An 18,035-nucleotide genomic window follows, 5' to 3' on the forward strand; every position below is an offset into this window, starting at 1 on the left:
TTCAAGATATAAGTAACCAAAATGACACTACTGTAACATATTTCTACTTAAGAAAGTGAGAAATATTTTTAAAAGATCATTAATTGGTATAGAAATGTAATTCTGCAATATGCATATTCAAAAGGCTTAAAATTTTATGTAACCCAAATCTAGAAAGTCTATGTTGAGGAATTTATTTTAACATGAGTAATAATTTAACCACACTGAAAAATCATTTATAATAAGAAGCAATCAAGCTGTCCAAGAAAACGACACTGGTTAAGTAGATAACAGCTCTGAATGTAAAAGAAAATATTAAACCACATATTTACTAAAGAAGACAGCAATAAATTACTTTATAATGTGGAAATAGCAAAAACTTAGATATGGCAACATATACAGAGGCAATTCAACTCCATTAAATTCACAAAAAATGAAAAACTTCATTAAAATGTATAAAAAATACCACAAGCAAAGTCAAACGTCAAATGATAATGGAAAAGAAGTAACTATAATTTATCACAAGGAGCTAATCTCCCTAATATACAAGAAGCTCTTAAAGATCAAGACCAATAATCCAATAGAAAAATGGGCAAAAGACAGAAAAAAATAAACAGCTCTTAAGCATAGAAAAAAATATTCCACTTGACTCATCAGATAACACATATAAATCTAAAACTACACCGCATTATCACTGCTCACCTATCAGACTGACAAAAATTCAGAAGACTGACCACACCTTCTGCTGGCCAGGCTATGAAGAAGCAGAAGCTCTCACGCATTGTTTGCAAGGGTGCCAAGGTGACAACCCCATGAAGGGGAATTTGGCAGCAGGTAAAAAAATTACATATGCCCCGGTTCTCTGGTTCACCCCTTTTTTTTTCTTTCTTTTTTTTTTTTTCTCCTGAGTTGGAGTCTCACTCTGTCGCCCAGGCTGGAGTGCAGTGGTATACTCACAGCTACCCCAGTGTCAACCTGCTGGGCTCAGGTGATCCTTCCGCCTCAGCCCTGCAAGTAGCTGGAACTATAGGCGAATGTTGCCATGCCCAGCTCATTTTTTATTTATTGTATAGGCGAGGTCTCACCAAGTTGCCTTGGGCTGGTCTTGAACCCGCGGGCTCAGGCAATCCACTTGCCTCAGTCTCCCAAAGTGCTGAGATTACAGGCTGAGTCACCAAGCCTGGCCGAGAACTCACCCTTAAAAGACATCTCCACAGATATTTTATTTTAAAGCACAAGGTTATTTACTATAGCATTATTTATAAGAGCAAAAGACTGGAAGCAATCTAATTGTCCATCCTTAGAAGACAGGTTAAAGGAACTATGTTACATCCACAAAATAGAGTACTTGGAGTACTACACAGCTCTAAAGAAGAACAAAGGAGGTCTCTATAAATTAATATGGAGAGATTTCTATAGTAAATTATTAAGTGGAAAGAGCAAGATACAAAAGAGAATCTTTTGGATAAAAGGAAGATAAGAACACACACAGGTTTATTTCTGCAAAAAGTAAAAGAGGAAGAATAAACCAGAAATTAATAAAAATGGTTACTTAAAAGAAGTAGGTTAAGAAGAAGTGGAAAAGAAAGGAATGAGAACAAGGCTTTAAGTGTACCTTTTTATATAATTTTGGCTTTTGAACACTAAAGGATAGGGAAAAAGCAAACCCTAAAAATGAGTAAAACCAGAAACAAACGACAGCATAAGACAGAAAAAAAGAAAAGAATCAATTCTAATAACTTTGGAACAGAATAACCTCAGTACTCTTAATGGAATTTCTAAGCTTGAAAAAAAAGGATGGCTGGGCACAATGGCTCAAGTCTGTAATTCCAGCACTTTGGGAGGCTGAGGTAAGAGGATTGCCTGAGCCCACAGGTTCAAGACCAGCCTGGGCAACATGGTGAGACCTCATTTCTACAATAAATCAAAAAAATAGCCAGACATGGTAGCGGATGCCTATAAGTTCCGGCTACTTGGAAGACTGAGGCGGAAGGATCACCTGAGCCCAGCAGGTCGAGGCTGCAGTGGCCGGGAGCGTGCCACCTGCACTCCAGTCTGGGTGACAGAGTGAGACTCCAACTCAAAAAAAAAAAAAAAAAAAAAAAGACACAAATATTGGACTTCACTTAGTGTTTGTAGTGGTACCTGTGTAGTAATTCTAAAACTATTTTCTGTAAACTATAAAATAAACCAAAAGAGTAATTGATTTTGAAACTGATGCTTTTGGAAACCAGGGTTCTCACTGTGGGAAGAAGAAATAAAATTGGGATGGAGAAGGGAAGAAACCTTTGTTGTTGGATTTGAATTGAAGGCATTCATATGAACTTCTGATTTCATAAAATATAGTTCCCAGCCAAATCCCACTGCTGTTTTTGTATAGCCTACAATTAAATATGGTTTTTGCATTTTAAGTATAAAATGTAAAAATAACTAACATCTTTTTGACAAGAATGGATACTTAAAGAGTTGAGGATACTGTCTCTTGGCCTGCAAAGTCTAGATTTAGTCTCTGGAGGAAGTTTACTAACCCTTGAACTAGACTATAAAATTGTTAGAAATATTTAAGGTAAAAGAAGAGAAATTAAATATGTGTTATGTGCTTCATTTAGTCTCAATGATTAAACAACCATTAACTGGCTGGTTGTAAAGTCAATTCAACATATATAAGCAGATAAGCCATTATACACATACACGCATACAGAGCCTCAGTCATAAGACCTCAAAGCTCAAACAAATTATCTTATGTACTAATTCTCTCCTGGTATTACCTTAGGTGTCTTTTCACCTTTTCTTTCATACTGATTTCGTTGTTGAATTTTCTCAGCAATCTCTTGGGCAATTTGACATGTAGAATCGTATGTGGAGAACCTGCATCAAAGTCATAAAAAGAGAAAAATATTTAAGGTTCTTTCAAAGAAATCTCTGCATTGCCTAAGGTTGAGTTATTCATTCTAGTCACAAAATTCAAACAGGAAAGGAGGATAATACCAGTACCAGTCATAGTAGCATAGATTGAAGAGTACTTACTACTTACTATGTGTCAGACCCTATTCTGGTAATAACTCACTTATAATCGACACAAGGACACTGTGAAGTGGGTACCATTACTATCCCCAACTCATACATGAGAAAATGAGACACAAAGAGGTAGAATGACTTGCCCAAGTGGTACCAGCTGCAGACCAAGGCTGTCTGGCCCCAGAGCCTAGACTCTTAACCACTTTGCTACTCTGCAAATGATGACTCAAACAAATAAAATAAAATAAAATAAAATAAAATGGCAGAGATGAGTAGAAGCTAGTTTCTGTGCCAGTCTAACAGGATTAGACTTACAGGGAAATTTCAGAGCCATAGAGGATACTTTTACACATAAAGAGAGGCCTTGACAAAGTTATGGGGAATGCTGAAGGTCAGACAGCTAGGACAGACTCCCAGATATCTTGCCCCCAATCTTTGCGTTCTCATTTTAGCCCTAAAGAACAGTGGTTCTGAAATTGCTACACATTGGAATCACTGGAGAATCTTTAAAATAAATAAATAAATGATGATGCTGTTGCTGATGCCTGGTCCCACCTCCAGCATTCTGATTAAACTGGTATGGAGTTTGCCCTGGGTGTGGGAGTTTTGAAAGCTCCCCAGGTGATTCCAATTTGGGGCAAAGTTTGGAAAACAGTGGCCTAGAGGTAATGGACAACCTCACTGTGGCATCAACTACACAGGTGCCTAAAGTAAGAGTTTAGAAAAATTAACCTGAATTCTAGTTACATAAATATTCATGAGAAAGTAGTGTCAGGAGACCAGTCGAAAACTTCTCCAACAGCTCAGTCCCATAAAAAGTTGCCAGTACTTAACTATCTGCCAGTATTTAATTATCAGACTATAAAGGGGTGGACTATGATGGAAACAGACAACATAAAAGCGATATCAGAGGTGTTCAAAAGAAAAAAATTAGCAGAGACTAGTGAATAATCTGATATGAGGAGTGAGAAGAAGTGAATGATTTGAGTTTTCAGGCCCAAGTGGTTACACAGATGGTGATGCCACAACAGGCTGAGGAACTGAAAAGGGAAGAATAAAAGAAGTTTCCAAACTAAGAACTGGGCCTCTTTTCCATCAGAAAAACATTGACTATCTAGTAAAATTAATATATATCTAAGATTCACTTTAAAGTACACCCAGAAAAGAAAAAACAAAGTGTAGAGGGCAGAAACGAAACAAGAATGGCAGAATATTGATAATTACAGAAACTGGGTAGTTAGTATAAAGGTGCCCATTATACTATTCTACTTTGTGTATCTTTTTCCCTCCATAATAAAGTTTTTAAAAAGTAAGCATACAAAAAGAGAAGACCATGCTGCCAACATAAAAAGTCCAACAAGACCATGAAACTATTACAGTTTAATTATAATTTTTCTGGAAATAGTATATCATCAATAAGTAAGTTGCCCTGGTGGTAAAGCTAATGAACTTTAGCAAAGAACCAGTTCAAAGACAGTAATCACTTGCTACTTCTATTAAACAGTGAGTTTACCGCTTGCTGTGACAGTCCATTAAAATAGTAACTGCTCTATTCCATTCCTAAACATTAGGACACCATCCAGGAGAGATGCATCAGTGACCTGTGATGTTCAGCAGTACAAAGGCAAAGCTGTAGTCAAATATTTTGTTTTTGTTTTGTTTTGTTTTTTGAGACAGGGTCTCATTCTGTCGCCTAGGTTGGAGTGCAGTGGCATGATCCTGGCTCACCGCAGCTTCAATCTCCTGTGCTCAAGGTATCCTCCCTCCTTAGCCTCCCAAGTAGCTGGGATTATGGGCAGGCATCACCATACCTAGCTAATTTTTGTATTTTTTGTAGAGATGAGGTCTCACTATGTTGCCCAGGCTAGTCTCAAGCTTCTGGGCTCGAGCAATCCTTCTGCCTCGGCCTCCCAAAGTACCAGGATTCAGACATGAGTCACTGCAGCCAGCCTCAAATCTGTTTTTTATAAGTTTTTCAAAGTCCCATTCCATACTCCTTTCTACCTTTCTAATCAGCAACTCACTTTGTAAGGTAGCTGGCAAGAACACAGCAAAGTCCCCACTGTTTCAAGTGGCTAATAAGAAAGCCACTTAGTCACACTAATTGAGAGTAACAGGAAAAAGCTTTGTAAATTTAACTGTGGAAGAGGCTTGGGGTCCAGTGATAGCTTTCGCCAGTCTACATGGATAAAAGGGATGGGGAAATTCTGCCTTGTCTCTGAGCTGTATTTCCTACTTTATGTGCAAACTGAGGGAGTTAGGTTCCAGAAGGTGGAGCACAACTTAGGAATATGTATCAAGGGCCTTAAAAATGTTCACACCTTCTCTAATTTACTTTCTAAATAAACTGTATTTTCTTTTTTTTGAGGTGGAGTCTCACTGTCCCCCAGACTGGAGTGCAGTGGCCACTCCTGGCCACCGCAGCCTCGACCTTCTGGGCTCTGGCGATCCTTCCACCTCAGCCTTCCAAGTAGCTGGAACTACAGGCGCGTGCTACCACGCCCAGCTAATTTTTTGATTTATTGGAGAGATGAGGCCTCCTCCACCCAGGCGGGTCTCGAACCTGCGGGCTCAGGCAATCCACTCACCTCAGCCTCCCAAAGGCGCGGGATTACAGGCTGAGCCACCGAGCCCAGCTTAAACTATATTTTCTAATCTAAAAAAAAAAAATGTTCACACCGTTGAACCCAACAGTTCTACTTCTAGGAAAAGAGCCCAAAGAAATGAAAGATGGAACAAAGGGACTGCCTTTGTGAAAGTAAACAACAACAAAATACACAAAAAACTAACATAGGAGGAAAAAAATAAAGTATGATCATTCATATGATGCAGTATTATGCAACATTAGAAAATTATGTTTTGAAAGAATATTCAATGACATGGAAAAATGCTCCATTTTGTAAAACAAATAAAACCCACACATATATACACAGGTCAAAGTAATACATTCATTGTAAAAAAAAAAAATCAATAATAGCTATTTCCAAATGATAGAGTTAAAGATACCATTTATTTTCTTCTCTGCAAATATTCAATATCCTCTAATTTTTCTATTAAAAGGTGTATTCAACTGTTCAAATTAGGTGAAATTAAGAAAATTTTAACATTAAGTTAAGCAACTGGCCCAAATAATCTACAATCCAAGTAACTCTAACTTTGATCTTGGAATCTATTCTCCTAATACCCAGGCTGTCTGCAACTATATTAGAAATACCAACATAAGACATATACTCCGACAAGAACTTTATAGAACTTAATAAGTTGTGTTTTTTTAGACAGTAGGATTTATTAGGAAGACAGAAACGCTCCCAAAGTGGGAGGGACCTGAAAGATGTTGCCCCATTTCTAATTACTAAACAGAAAGGTCAATTCTGTTATGTTACAGCAATATGCTCCTTGGGATCAGAAGTTGTATCTTTCATCCTTCGGTCCTTGTGATTTAATTATTGAATAAATGACCCTTTTCAGCTATAGTTTTACTGCAGAAGTTGCTGCTGAACGAACAGTCTTCATTATATCAACTCAGGAAAGGGTAAAATGCCTTATAAACAAGTGCCTACTTTCCCTCCCAAATTCCTAAAGTGTTAGGAAGGGCCCACAGAGAGCTAGGTCTGAGTCCTAGTTGGTTACTAACTGACCGGTGACCATGAATTCTGAACCTCAGTTTCTCCATCTGTGAAATAAGGGTGTTTACCGGATGAAGTGACGTTCCACAAAAAGGTTATTTCTACTTCACTTTTACAGAAGTCCAAAGAAGCCTGTACGAGCCAGCTCCACAACCTGGATGCGCGGGAAATTCCCGCGGCGAGATGCAGCCCAGAAGGGCTAGAAAGAATACGCAGAGATTTGGCTCAAGTTTTCAATTGCCCAGGGTAACCCGGTCTCCTTCCCGGGCCATCCCTGCAATGACCAAGGGTGGCGGGTTGTGGCTGAGTCCCTCTCAGCAGAGAAGGGGTCTCGCCGCCCCTCCCCTCATCCCGAAAGTCTCCAGCGGCAATGCTAAGTGAGCCCCCGCTCCCCGGAAGCCCGGCCTCCCCGAAGGTCCCTGCGCTCACCGCCGCCCTCACCCGGGCTCACCAGGGGTCCGGTGCCATCGTGCCGACTCCGCCCGCAGCTCGGACACTTCCTGCTCGCACCAGCTGACTACGGCGGCCCGCGCGGCTCACTCCCGGCAGTTTGGCCCGTACGCAACCGGAGTCTGAAGTTCGCAAAAATGAGTAACAGAGGAGGGGCCTCAGCTCTATGACAGAGAAAGGAAAGTACTCCACCGGGGGGGACAAAAGGTTGGAGCAATCTGCTCCCACTAAGGCACGCGAACTTCTGGGCGCAATTAAAATAAAATTGTTGTTGAACAGAATCTCAGTATTTTTCCCAGAAAGGTAGGAGTGCTGCAAGCCTCCAGCAGTTATTTAAAATTTTATCCTGCTTCAAAAAACAAAACAGCAAACGAAAACTGGACTGAGGTTGTAGTTACATACTGTATGAACTTACTAAAACCCACTTTAAGTGACATTTATGATATGTAAATTATACCTCAATAAAGCTTTCTAAAAATCTCTTAAAATGTTCTGCGAAGTATCAATTATATATTCTTTTATAGCAGCCTTCCCATTCGTCCTCTATGTTTGACTACGTATTTTGAAAATGCAATTCATTGAGCGCATTACAGTTACCCAAAAAGTCACAGACTCTTTACAAGAGGGGATGGAGGAATTGGTTCTCTGCATTTGGGCCAGCCCCTAAATTTCCAGAGAAATAGCAAAAATAATCCCTCCCTTCATTTGCATGAGGGCAAATGAACTCGATCTCCGGTGGCAGGGTTTCCGCGCGGGCGTCAGTCTGGGGCGCATGCGCGCGTCCGTTACCATAACGACCAGGAAACGCTGCATCCACTGTGGCTGAGACTACAGTGAGTGGAATCTCCCAGCGATGGATAACGAAATTTCGCCGGAGGCCCGGGTGGCAGAGTTGGAACTTGACGCCGTGATCGGCTTCAATGGTGAGGCCTCGGGCATCTCTGGGCTGACTGGTTTAGGAACCCCGAGGACGTGTAGTGCAAATAGGGACAGTGGGAGACCGGGTGGCACCTGAAAGGCAGCGTGGGACAAAGGCAAGCGTGCTGGCCAGGGCTAAGCCCGGGAGGAGATGGGGAGAGGAAGAAGGGGGTACGGGGAACGGGAGACAGGCGAGAGCACAGCCTCTTCCTCCCCAGAGCCTTGGAGAGTCACATCCTTGCTCCGAGCTTGGGGAAGTGGAATGGTTTTTACCAGCTTAGACAAGTGTCAGTTCCTAAAAGGGACCAAATGCCTCCTCACCGTGCTGGATGGATGAGTATGGGGTGACTGTAATCTTTCTCCCACCAGGTCAGGTCTCCCTTGCCCTGAGCCCCACGCACCCTGCAAAGCCTTCGGCCCCTCTGTAACCACTGGATACTGTCTATGTCGACCCCGGGACCATCTTCTAAAATCTCAGCTGTTGTAAATAATAAGAAAGGCGGGGAAGGAAACTTGTGTTTAGGCAACCGCTTTAGAAGATAAATCTTGGTTATCTCATCCGAAGGAACGATTTTTGTTGTTTGTTTTGAATTAAGAAAGGCTGATTTATCACAGGGAATATACGTTGTAAATGGTACAACAAGCAGGACAGCAGCAAGAGTGTCTGATGTCTGCTGTCTGTCCGAAGGAAAGATTCTAAACGGTGAGGATTTCGGACCAGATCAGAAGGAGAGGGGGATACCAGAGGGAACTGAAGGAGAGAGGCATTTTGATCAGAGGAGTGTCCTTATTCGCTCTGCTCAAATCTTGTGACTGTCTATTGTTTTGAACATTAAGGAGGGTGGGGGAGATGTGGTTTTTTTATTTTTTGTTTTAAGGGATGAGAAAAAGTAATGAATTAAATTTTAGGAAAAGCAAACCTTATTGAAAAGTGTGTTGTGATGCCTGAAAGCTTTATAATTGTAATGACGTAAATGCAGAGTAATCACTGACTGAAGTTTTAGGCACATTCTAGGACTTAGCTCTTGACTCTTCGTTTAACCTTAACAGTCTCTGATAGAAAGTGAGCACTTTGTATATCTGGGATACCTGCCACCTTGAGAGCTGGTTACAGGATCATTGGTAAAAGAAATGAACAGCCTACAGTGAGTTGGAAAGGCTCACTGTTGAACCAATGTAGTGCCACACAGAGTTCTGCAACTGAAGTCATGCGTTTTGTAGAGTTTTACGTGCAAATATATGGTAAATTATATCCCAGTATCTTCCATGGCAGTTACTAATTATCTTTGCCTTTTAGAATGGCCCAAATTGATCAAATTGTTTATACACGTGGGTTGTGGTGATGTTCTACTTAATCTAGGCTATAATTAAATGGGTGTGTTTACTTGGTAAAAAGTTATTGAGTTTTCTATATTTTATCTTCGATGAAAAATGTTTGCTTAAAAAGCCTATACAAGCTCTCAGAAAAGAGGATAGGCAAAACGTTATGAAAGTTTGGGAGAAAAGATTCTATTCTTTGGCTTGAAAAGGAAGGATAGACCTCTTTAAATTCAAGTAGTCTTGAAAACTCAGAAACTGGGCGTGGTGGCTCAAGTTTATAATCCCAGCACTTTGGGAGGCAGAGGCGAGAGGTTTGCCTGAGCCTGTGGGTTTGAGACCAGCCTGGGCAACGTGGTGAGAACTGTCTCTACAATAAATCAAAAATTAGCTGGTTGTGGTTGCATGAGCCTGTAGTTCCAGCTATTTGGAGGGCTGAGGCGGGAGGATCACCTGTCAGTGAATGGCAGAACAACACAGGAGACTGGAATTAGATTTCAGAGGCCTTAAATACCAGGTAATGGAGCTTAAATTTCACATGGAAACAAAAGCAGCAAAACCAAGGCCCCTTTTATCATTATGACACTAGAACTCACTGCAGTTTTACATTATTAACCTTGAATTTTGATCTAAAGGTATCAATATGTAAGTGAACATGACACTTCTAGATATTGTATTTTGACAGGCATTACTTAAGCAAACCAAATTAGTTGTGTTGACTATGAAAACATTTTATAAAACTATAACTATTAAGAAATTGGTCTTGTTCATTAATTGGAATAAATAACCCATGGTTTTCCTATTTATGCAAAGAGGGTTTTATCAGTTAAAAATAGCTACAACAACAAAATAGACCAGGAGTCTGCAAACTAGCCAGTGGGCCAAATTTGGCCCGTTGCTGCTGCTGTTGTTGTTGTTGTTGTTGTTTTGAGTCAAAGACTCACTCCGTTGCCCAGGCTGGAGAGCAGTTGCATGCTCATGGCATCAACCCGCTGGGCCCCGGCAATCCTTCCGCCTCAGTCTTCCAAGTAGCCGGAACTACAGGCAAGCGCTACCACGCCCGATTTAGTTTTTGATTTATTGTAGAGACAAGGTCTCGCCAAGTTGCCCAGGCGGGTCTCAAATTCTTGGGGTCAGGCAATCCTCTCACCTCGGCCCTCCCAAAGTACTGGGATTACATTCTTCTCAGACCTAGAAAAAACAATACAGGAATTCATATGAAAACACAAACGACCAAGAATAACCAGAACAATCCTCAGCAAAAAAAAAAAAAAAAGCAGGAGATATCACATTACCAGACTTCAAACTTTACTATAAAGCTACAATAATCAAAACAGCTTGGTATTGGTACAGTAACAGGCATATAGACCAATGGAATAAAATTGAGATTCCAGAAGTATAACTTCAATTTCTAAACCAACTCATCTTCGACAAAGCTTCCACCACCTACCACTGGGGAGAGGATAGCCTATTCAGTAAGTGGTGCTGGGAAAACTGGCTGACCACATGCAGAAGATTCAAACAAGATCCCTATCTATCTCCATACACAAAAATTAACTCTAAATGGATCAGAGACCTAAATGTAAAATCTCAAACCATAAGAACTTTAGAAAATGCAGGACACACCCTTATGGAAATTGGAACTGGCATCCAATTCCTGAACAAAACCCGAAATAAGAGATAAGATAGACAAGTGAGACCTCATTAAACCGACAAACTTCTGCAAAGCCAAAGAAACCATCAAGAGAGCAGGGAGACAGCCCACAGACTGGGAAAAAGTATTTGCCAACTCCACATCTGACAAAGGCCTAACATCTTGGATCTACAAGGAACTCAAATGTACTGAAAAGAAAAAAACAAACAACCCCATTACAAAGTGAGCCAAAGATATGAACAGACACTTTTCAAAAGAAGACATATGAGCAGAAGAAAGTGTTCACATGAAGAAATGTTCAACCTCACTAATCATCAAGGAAAGGCAAATTAAAACTACCCTGAGATACCACCTAACTCCAGTCAAAATGGTTATTATCAATAACTCAAAAAACAGATGCTAGAGAAGATGTGGTGAAAAGAGAACACTTCTACACTGTTGGTGGGAGTGTAAACTAGTGCAGCCTCTGTGGAAATCAGTGTGGCGATTCCTAAAAGCTCTAAAAATTGACCTTCCATATGACCCCACAATTCCCCTACTGGGAATATACCCTGAAGAACTCAAATCACTCTATGAAAAAGATACCTGCACAAGTATGTTTATCACAGCATTGTTCACAATAGCAAGATCATGGAACCAACCATGCTGTCCATCAAAAGAGGACTGAATTTTTAAAATATGATACATATACACAATGGAATATTACACAGCCACAAAAAAGAACAAAATCATGAATTTCGCAGCAACCTGGATGGAATTGGAGTTTATAACACTGAGTGATCTCTCACAGAAACAGAGATCTGAGTATCACATGTTCTCACTCATAAGTGGATCTTGAACAACTATCGTAATCGTAATACTATAAGAAAAGGATTGACAGTGGTGGGAAACTATGGGGGAGCAGGAAGGGGAAGGGAGGTAGGATTAACGGTAGTCGATATCTATCTGGGGACGGGGTGGCATATCTTATCAACAAGGATACCCACACCATGCATATTTGTATACCTAACCCTTAACTGTATGCCACAATTTTAAAATTAAAAATATGTTTAAAAAAATCCAAGAATAAATTTAATAAGAAACGTGTGAGATCTTCGTGAAGAAAAATTGAAACTGCTACTGGAAGACATAAATGGAGACTCATGAAGAGGCATACCCACGTTTTAGGTAGGAGATATATTATGAAAATTATTTTTCCTTAAATTAATCTCTACATTCAATACCATCTCACTAAAAATACAAACATGATTTTTAACTAGTCAAGTTGATGTTAAAGGTTATGTTGTAAAATAAATATGAAGAATAGCCCAAAACAATACTGACCAAAGATAAGTAATAAGGAGGACCTAGGTCTGTTTCATATTAAAACATATCCTAAGTGTTTATAATTGTTGAGATGGCTCTTGGCAAACATCTGGAGTATGAAAGCTGCCTGAGGAAAGAGGTCTCCCTGTGAAAAGTCCCAGGCTCTTGAGAGCACCTAGTGGTCACTTAGAACTGAAATTGAAATTTAAAACATTTTATCCCTTTAATATTGAGGTATACTTGACAGATCATCTTATAAATTTAAGATACATAACATAATGTGTTGATATACTTATATGGTATGAAATGATTCCCACAATCAGGCTAATTAACATATTCACCTCACATAATTACATTTTTGTGTATGTGTGTGTATGACAAGAACACAACACTCAACTCTCTTCTCAAATTTCAGGCATACAATGCAATATTATTAACTTTAATCACTGTGCTGTACATTAGGTCTACAGAACTTATCCATCCTACATATCTGAATCTTATACCATCTGACCAACATCTCCCCATTCCCCCAACCCCACGACCCCTAGCAATAACCATTCTACTCTCTGCATTTATAAGTTCGACTTTTTTAGATTTCACACATAAGTGAGATCACAGGGTATTTGTTTTTCTGTGTCTGGCATATTTCACTTAGCATAGTATCCTCCAGGTTCATTAAAAAATAGATTAGGTACCTGAATAGACATTCCTCAAAGAAGACATACAATGGTCAACATGTATATTAAAAGGTCAGCATCATTAATCATCCTGGAAATGCAAATCAAAGCCCCAATGAAATATCACCTCACACCTGTTAGAATGGCTATTATCAAAAAGACAAAAGATAATACAACAGTGTTAGTAAGACTGTGGAGAAAGGGGAACCCTTATCTATTGTTGGTGAGAATATAAATTGGTACAATCATTACAGAAAACAATATGGAGGTTACTCAAAAAATTAAAAATAGGCCAAGTGTAGTGGCTCACACCTGTAATCCCAGCACTTTAGAAGGTTGAGGCAGGAGGATTGCTTAAGCTCAGTTAAAGACCACCCTAGGCAACATAGCGAGAACGTGTCTCTACAAAAATCAAAAACTTAGCTGGGCATGGTGACTTGTGTCTGTAGTCCCAGCTACTTGGGAGGCTGAGGTGGGAGGATTACTTGAGTCCAGGAGTTTGAGGTTACAATGAGCTATAATCACACCATTGCACTCCAACCTGGGTGACAAAGTGAGGACCTGACTCAAAAAAATTAAAAGTAGAACTACATATGATCCAGCGATCTAACTTTTGGGTATATACCCAAAGGAAATGAAAAAAAAAGTTTATTTTTTATTTTTTTATATTTTTGAGTTGGAGTCTCACTCTGTCGCCCAGACTGGAGTGCAGTGGCCGCTCCCGGCCACCACAGCCTCGACCTGCTGGGCTCCGGCGATCCTCAGCCTTCCAAGTAGCTGGAACTACAGGCACATGCTACTACACCCAGCTAATTTTTGATTTGTTGTAGAGATGAGGCCTCATCAAGTTGTCCAGGCGGGTCTCGAACACGCGGGCTCAGGCAATCCACTCACCTCAGCCTCCCAAAAGCGTGGGATTACAGGCTGAGCCACCGAGCCCGGCTGAAAAAAAGTTTCTTGAAGAGATATTCTCTATGCTCATTGTAGCCCTATTTGCAATAGCCAAGATGTAGAAACAATCTGATCAATTCAATCAACAGATGAATAGACAAAAAAGTGTGATATATATATATAGATGACTAAACTGTCATCTTTTCATTGCCAAATTCCTAACTTTCAATGTGATTCACTATACAACCTGACTGGCAGATAATGAAAGAAAAATCAGAGTATTTTATGACCCTGAAAAGATTTCAGGGACTCTGGCATCTTTTAAAACAATTACCTGCTCTATTTTAAGTCTATCACTGCCAACCATAAAACTTTATCTGCCTATCAAGCAACTCTGCTCCCTTGTCTTCCTCAAGCTGTCCATTTTCTTTACTGCTTTCACAATTCGTTAGATAACTGTGCTAACTAGTTGTCAGTCAGAAAATCGTTAAACCCCCCTATAACTGCGGCTCCCCCTCACATCCCCTCGGAGATGTCCTACTTCCTGGGCTGAACCAGTGTAAATCTCACATGTATTGATTTATGGTTTCTTGTAATTTCTGTCTTCCTAAATTGTGTATAGCCAAGCTGCCATTCAACCACGGTGGGCACACACATTCCCAGGACCTCCTAGGGATGTATGCCACAGGTCTAGGTCCTCAAGTTGGCCAGAATAAACAATCCTTAAATATTTGGCATCTTTCTGTCAACTACACACACACACACACACACACACACACACACACACACACACACACACAATATTTGGCCTTAAAAAGAAGGAAATCCGTCCATTTGCAACAAACATTGATGAACCTAAAGGACATTATGCTATGCTAAGTAAAAAAGTCAAATTTTTATCTTTATCAAACGTTTACCTGAGACAGTTGACTCACGTTCTCCCTATGCCTGTGTATGCACCAAAGCAGGCTGCACACACGCTATGTTCCCACACTTGTTAGGATTACAAGAATTATCTATAGGCCTTGCTGTCCAAAGTGAGGTCCCTGGACCAGCATCGGTATCACTTAGGAGCTTGTTAGAAATGTAGAATCACTACCTCACCTCAGACATGAAATCAGAATCTACATTTTAACAGGATCCCTTGGGGATTTTATGTTGAAATTTGAGAAATGATGTACTAGACCAATGTTCCTGTCAGTGGAATAAAATGACCTATTACCCTCAACTTACTTTAGTTGAACTGAGGCTTATTTAAAAAGCGTTGTCTTTTATACTCAACTAGAATATTAGCCACTTCTTCACCTGATTATTATTACTTTCAATCTCTCTCTTTTAGGACACGTGCCCGGTGGTCTCAAATGCCATCCTGACCAGGAGCATCTGGTTTACCCTCTGGGTTGCACAGTCCTCATTCAGGCAATAAATACTCATGAGCAGAATTTCCTGCACGGTCATGGTAACAATGTCTCCTGTGTAGCCATCTCTAAGAAAGGAGATTACATTGCTTCTGGACAAGTCACATTTATGGGGTTCAAGGTGAGTTATGTTAAAATGACCAATTGTGGATGTATCTAGAGGTGCCTCCCTAGACGATCATCCCTAGATGAACTATCCCACTTGTGTTTGTTGGCTCTGTGCTGCCATGTGCTCTACCCTTCCTCCTCCTTCCTCTGGACATTGCTTTTTTTTTTTTTAGAGATGAAGTCTTGCCAAGTTGCCTAGGTCTCAAACCCCTAGGACCTCTCCTTTCGCTCATCTCATTCTATCTGACTGACAGTGAAGGAATCTGGTGTTTTTACACCAGAGGTTGCAGCTTGTAACTGATCATGCTTGTGAAAAAAAGGAAACTTTAAGTTCCTGCTTCAAGCTCTTTCCATTTTGCTGCATCATGTTTGTAAAACATGATCTAATTTCTAGGAAAAAATAACATTTCTGGTTATTTTTAACAAATAGGGGTAGCAATCCCCTCCGACTTTTAAAACCTGTGATCTGATAGTGTATTCTTGCCCCCAGGCAGATATCATTTTGTGGGATTATAAGAAAAGGGAGCTGATTGCTCGGCTGTCACTTCACAAGGGCAAAATTGAAGCTCTGGCCTTTTCTCCAAATGATTTGTACTTGGTATCACTAGGAGGCCCAGATGATGGAAGGTAATAAACTAAACATATTCACTTATTTTCTGCCAGGTGTATTCTAGAAGTGTCAAGTACTCTGTCCCCTGTAATTTTCTCTGTTGGCCCATCTGTATTTGAGTGCATTGTGTTAAAAGCCTATGAGAAAAATAGCATAGCATAGTGGTTCCCAAACCTGGCTGCATATTGAAGTCACCTGGGCAACTTTGGAAAATCACTGATGCCAGGCCTGAGCTCTGGGAGTTTAGAAGCTTCCCAATAATATGTTGAATAAAAGTAGGTAGAGTGGGCATCCTTGTCTTGTTCCAGATCTTAGTGGATTCAATTTTACCCTATTCAGTATGATATTAGCTGTGGGTATGTTACCTATGGCCTTGAGGTATGTTCCTCCCAAACCCAGTGGAATATTATTCAGCCATAAAAGATAATTTTTTTTAAAAAATGAAATCTTGTCATTTGTAGCAACATGGATGGAACTAGAGGTCATTCTTGTAAATGAAATAAGCCAGGCACAGAAGATAAATATCTCATCTTCTCACTCATTTGGGAACTAAAAATGTGGATTTTTTTTTTTTTTTTGAGTTGGAGTCTCTCACTATGTCATCCCAGCTGCGGTGCAGTCGCATGCTCGTGGCCACCCCAGCATCAACCTGCTGGGCTCAGGTGATCCTTCTTCCACCTTAGCCTTCCAAGTAGCCAAACCTACAGGCAAGTGTTACCACACCCAGTTAATTTTTTTTATTTATTGTAGAGATGAGGTCTCACCAAGTTGCCCAGGCTGTTCTTGAACCCATGAGTTCAGGCAATCCGCTCACCTTGGCCTCCCAAAGTGCTGGGATTACAGGCTTGAACCACCATGGCCAGCCTAAAATGTGCATGTTAAGGAGATAAAGAGTAGAATGGTGGTTATCAGAAGGGTAGGAGTTAGAGGGTATAAAGAGAAGTTGGTTAATAGATACAAAAATACAGATAGATAGAAGAAATAAGTTCTAGAATTTGACTGTACAGAGAGAAATTATACTTAACAATAATTTATTGAATATTTCAAAATAACTAGAAGAGAAGAATTGTTATGTTTCCAACATGAAGAAAAGAAATGGTTTGAGGTGATAGATATTCAATTACTTTGATTTGATCATTATACATTGTATACAGGTATCAAAATATCACATGTACTCCCAAAATATGTATAACTGTCATATATCAATTTAAAAAGCTTCCCAGGTTATTCTAAGGTGCAGCTAAATCTGAAATCCACTGCTAAAAAAAAAAAGACACCATCATCATCATTAAAGACAACAGCTAAAATTTCTTAAGCACTTACTATGTGTCAGTCATGTGCTGAACATTTTAATTGCATTATCTAGTTTAAGCCCCATATTAACTCCATGAGGTGGAGGTTATTGGTGCCAGATGACAGATAAGGAACTAAAATCACCAACTGGCAAGTGGCAGAGCTGGGAGACAAACGCTGGCAGTGTGACTTGAGAGGTAGCATTTTAAATTTGCCTCACAAGACATGATCTTCACCCTTGAATTAATTCACAATCAAGTTTGATTCTCAAGACAGAAAACACGTACAAATGATAATGAAAACGAAAAGGATATTTAAAAGCATTATATTAGGAAGAACAATCAATGTAGTACACATTCCTATGTAAGTGTTAAAAGAACATAGTCTCCGGGCTCGGTGGCTCAGCCTGTAATCCCGCGCCTTTGGGAGGCTGAGGTGAGTGGATTACCTGAGCCCGCGGGTTCGTGACCCGCCTGGGCAGCAAGACCTCATCTCTACAATAAAAAAAAAAAAAAAAAAAAAAAAATCAGCCGGGCGTCGTTAGCACATGCCTGTAATTCCGGCTACTCGGAAGGCTGAGGCGGAAGGATCGCCGGAGCCCAGCAGGTCGAGGCTGCGGTGGCCAGGAGCAGCCACTGCACTCCAGTCTGGGTGACAGAGTGAGACTCCAACTCAAAAAAAAAAAAAAAAAGAATATAGTCTACAGAAGAAAAGAAGAACACCTGAAGTTTCTGTAGGCTTTATTACTTTGATACACTTGTACATATATTT

The 18,035-nt window shown here is 40.2% G+C and overlaps 2 protein-coding genes across 3 annotated transcripts in view; one reads left to right on the forward strand and one right to left on the reverse strand.

Moving 5' to 3' along the window:
* Positions 1 to 7,235, reverse strand: part of STX8 (syntaxin 8) — a 285,159-nt gene extending 277,924 nt beyond the window's left edge. The window contains exons 1-2 of the mRNA XM_008072461.1: positions 7,075 to 7,235; positions 2,748 to 2,847 (exon numbers count right to left, since the gene is read on the reverse strand). Coding sequence (XP_008070652.1) covers positions 2,748 to 2,847; positions 7,075 to 7,091 — 117 coding nt within the window. The 5' untranslated portion in view covers positions 7,092 to 7,235. The remainder of the gene's footprint in view (positions 1 to 2,747; positions 2,848 to 7,074) is intronic.
* Positions 7,236 to 7,857: 622 nt separating this feature from the next.
* Positions 7,858 to 18,035, forward strand: part of CFAP52 (cilia and flagella associated protein 52) — a 55,870-nt gene continuing 45,692 nt past the window's right edge. The window contains exons 1-3 of one of the 2 annotated variants that reach the window (XM_008072462.1): positions 7,858 to 7,996; positions 15,175 to 15,374; positions 15,852 to 15,988. In XM_008072462.1, the coding sequence (XP_008070653.1) occupies positions 7,927 to 7,996; positions 15,175 to 15,374; positions 15,852 to 15,988 (407 nt within the window). In that variant the 5' untranslated portion in view covers positions 7,858 to 7,926. The remainder of the gene's footprint in view (positions 7,997 to 15,174; positions 15,375 to 15,851; positions 15,989 to 18,035) is intronic. The other variant, XM_008072463.2, reaches the window with a different exon arrangement.

Source organism: Carlito syrichta, unplaced genomic scaffold (genome assembly GCF_000164805.1).
Source record: "Carlito syrichta isolate Samal-C Ts95f unplaced genomic scaffold, Tarsius_syrichta-2.0.1 Scaffold315198, whole genome shotgun sequence".
In the NCBI taxonomy this organism is placed as follows: domain Eukaryota; kingdom Metazoa; phylum Chordata; class Mammalia; order Primates; family Tarsiidae; genus Carlito; species Carlito syrichta.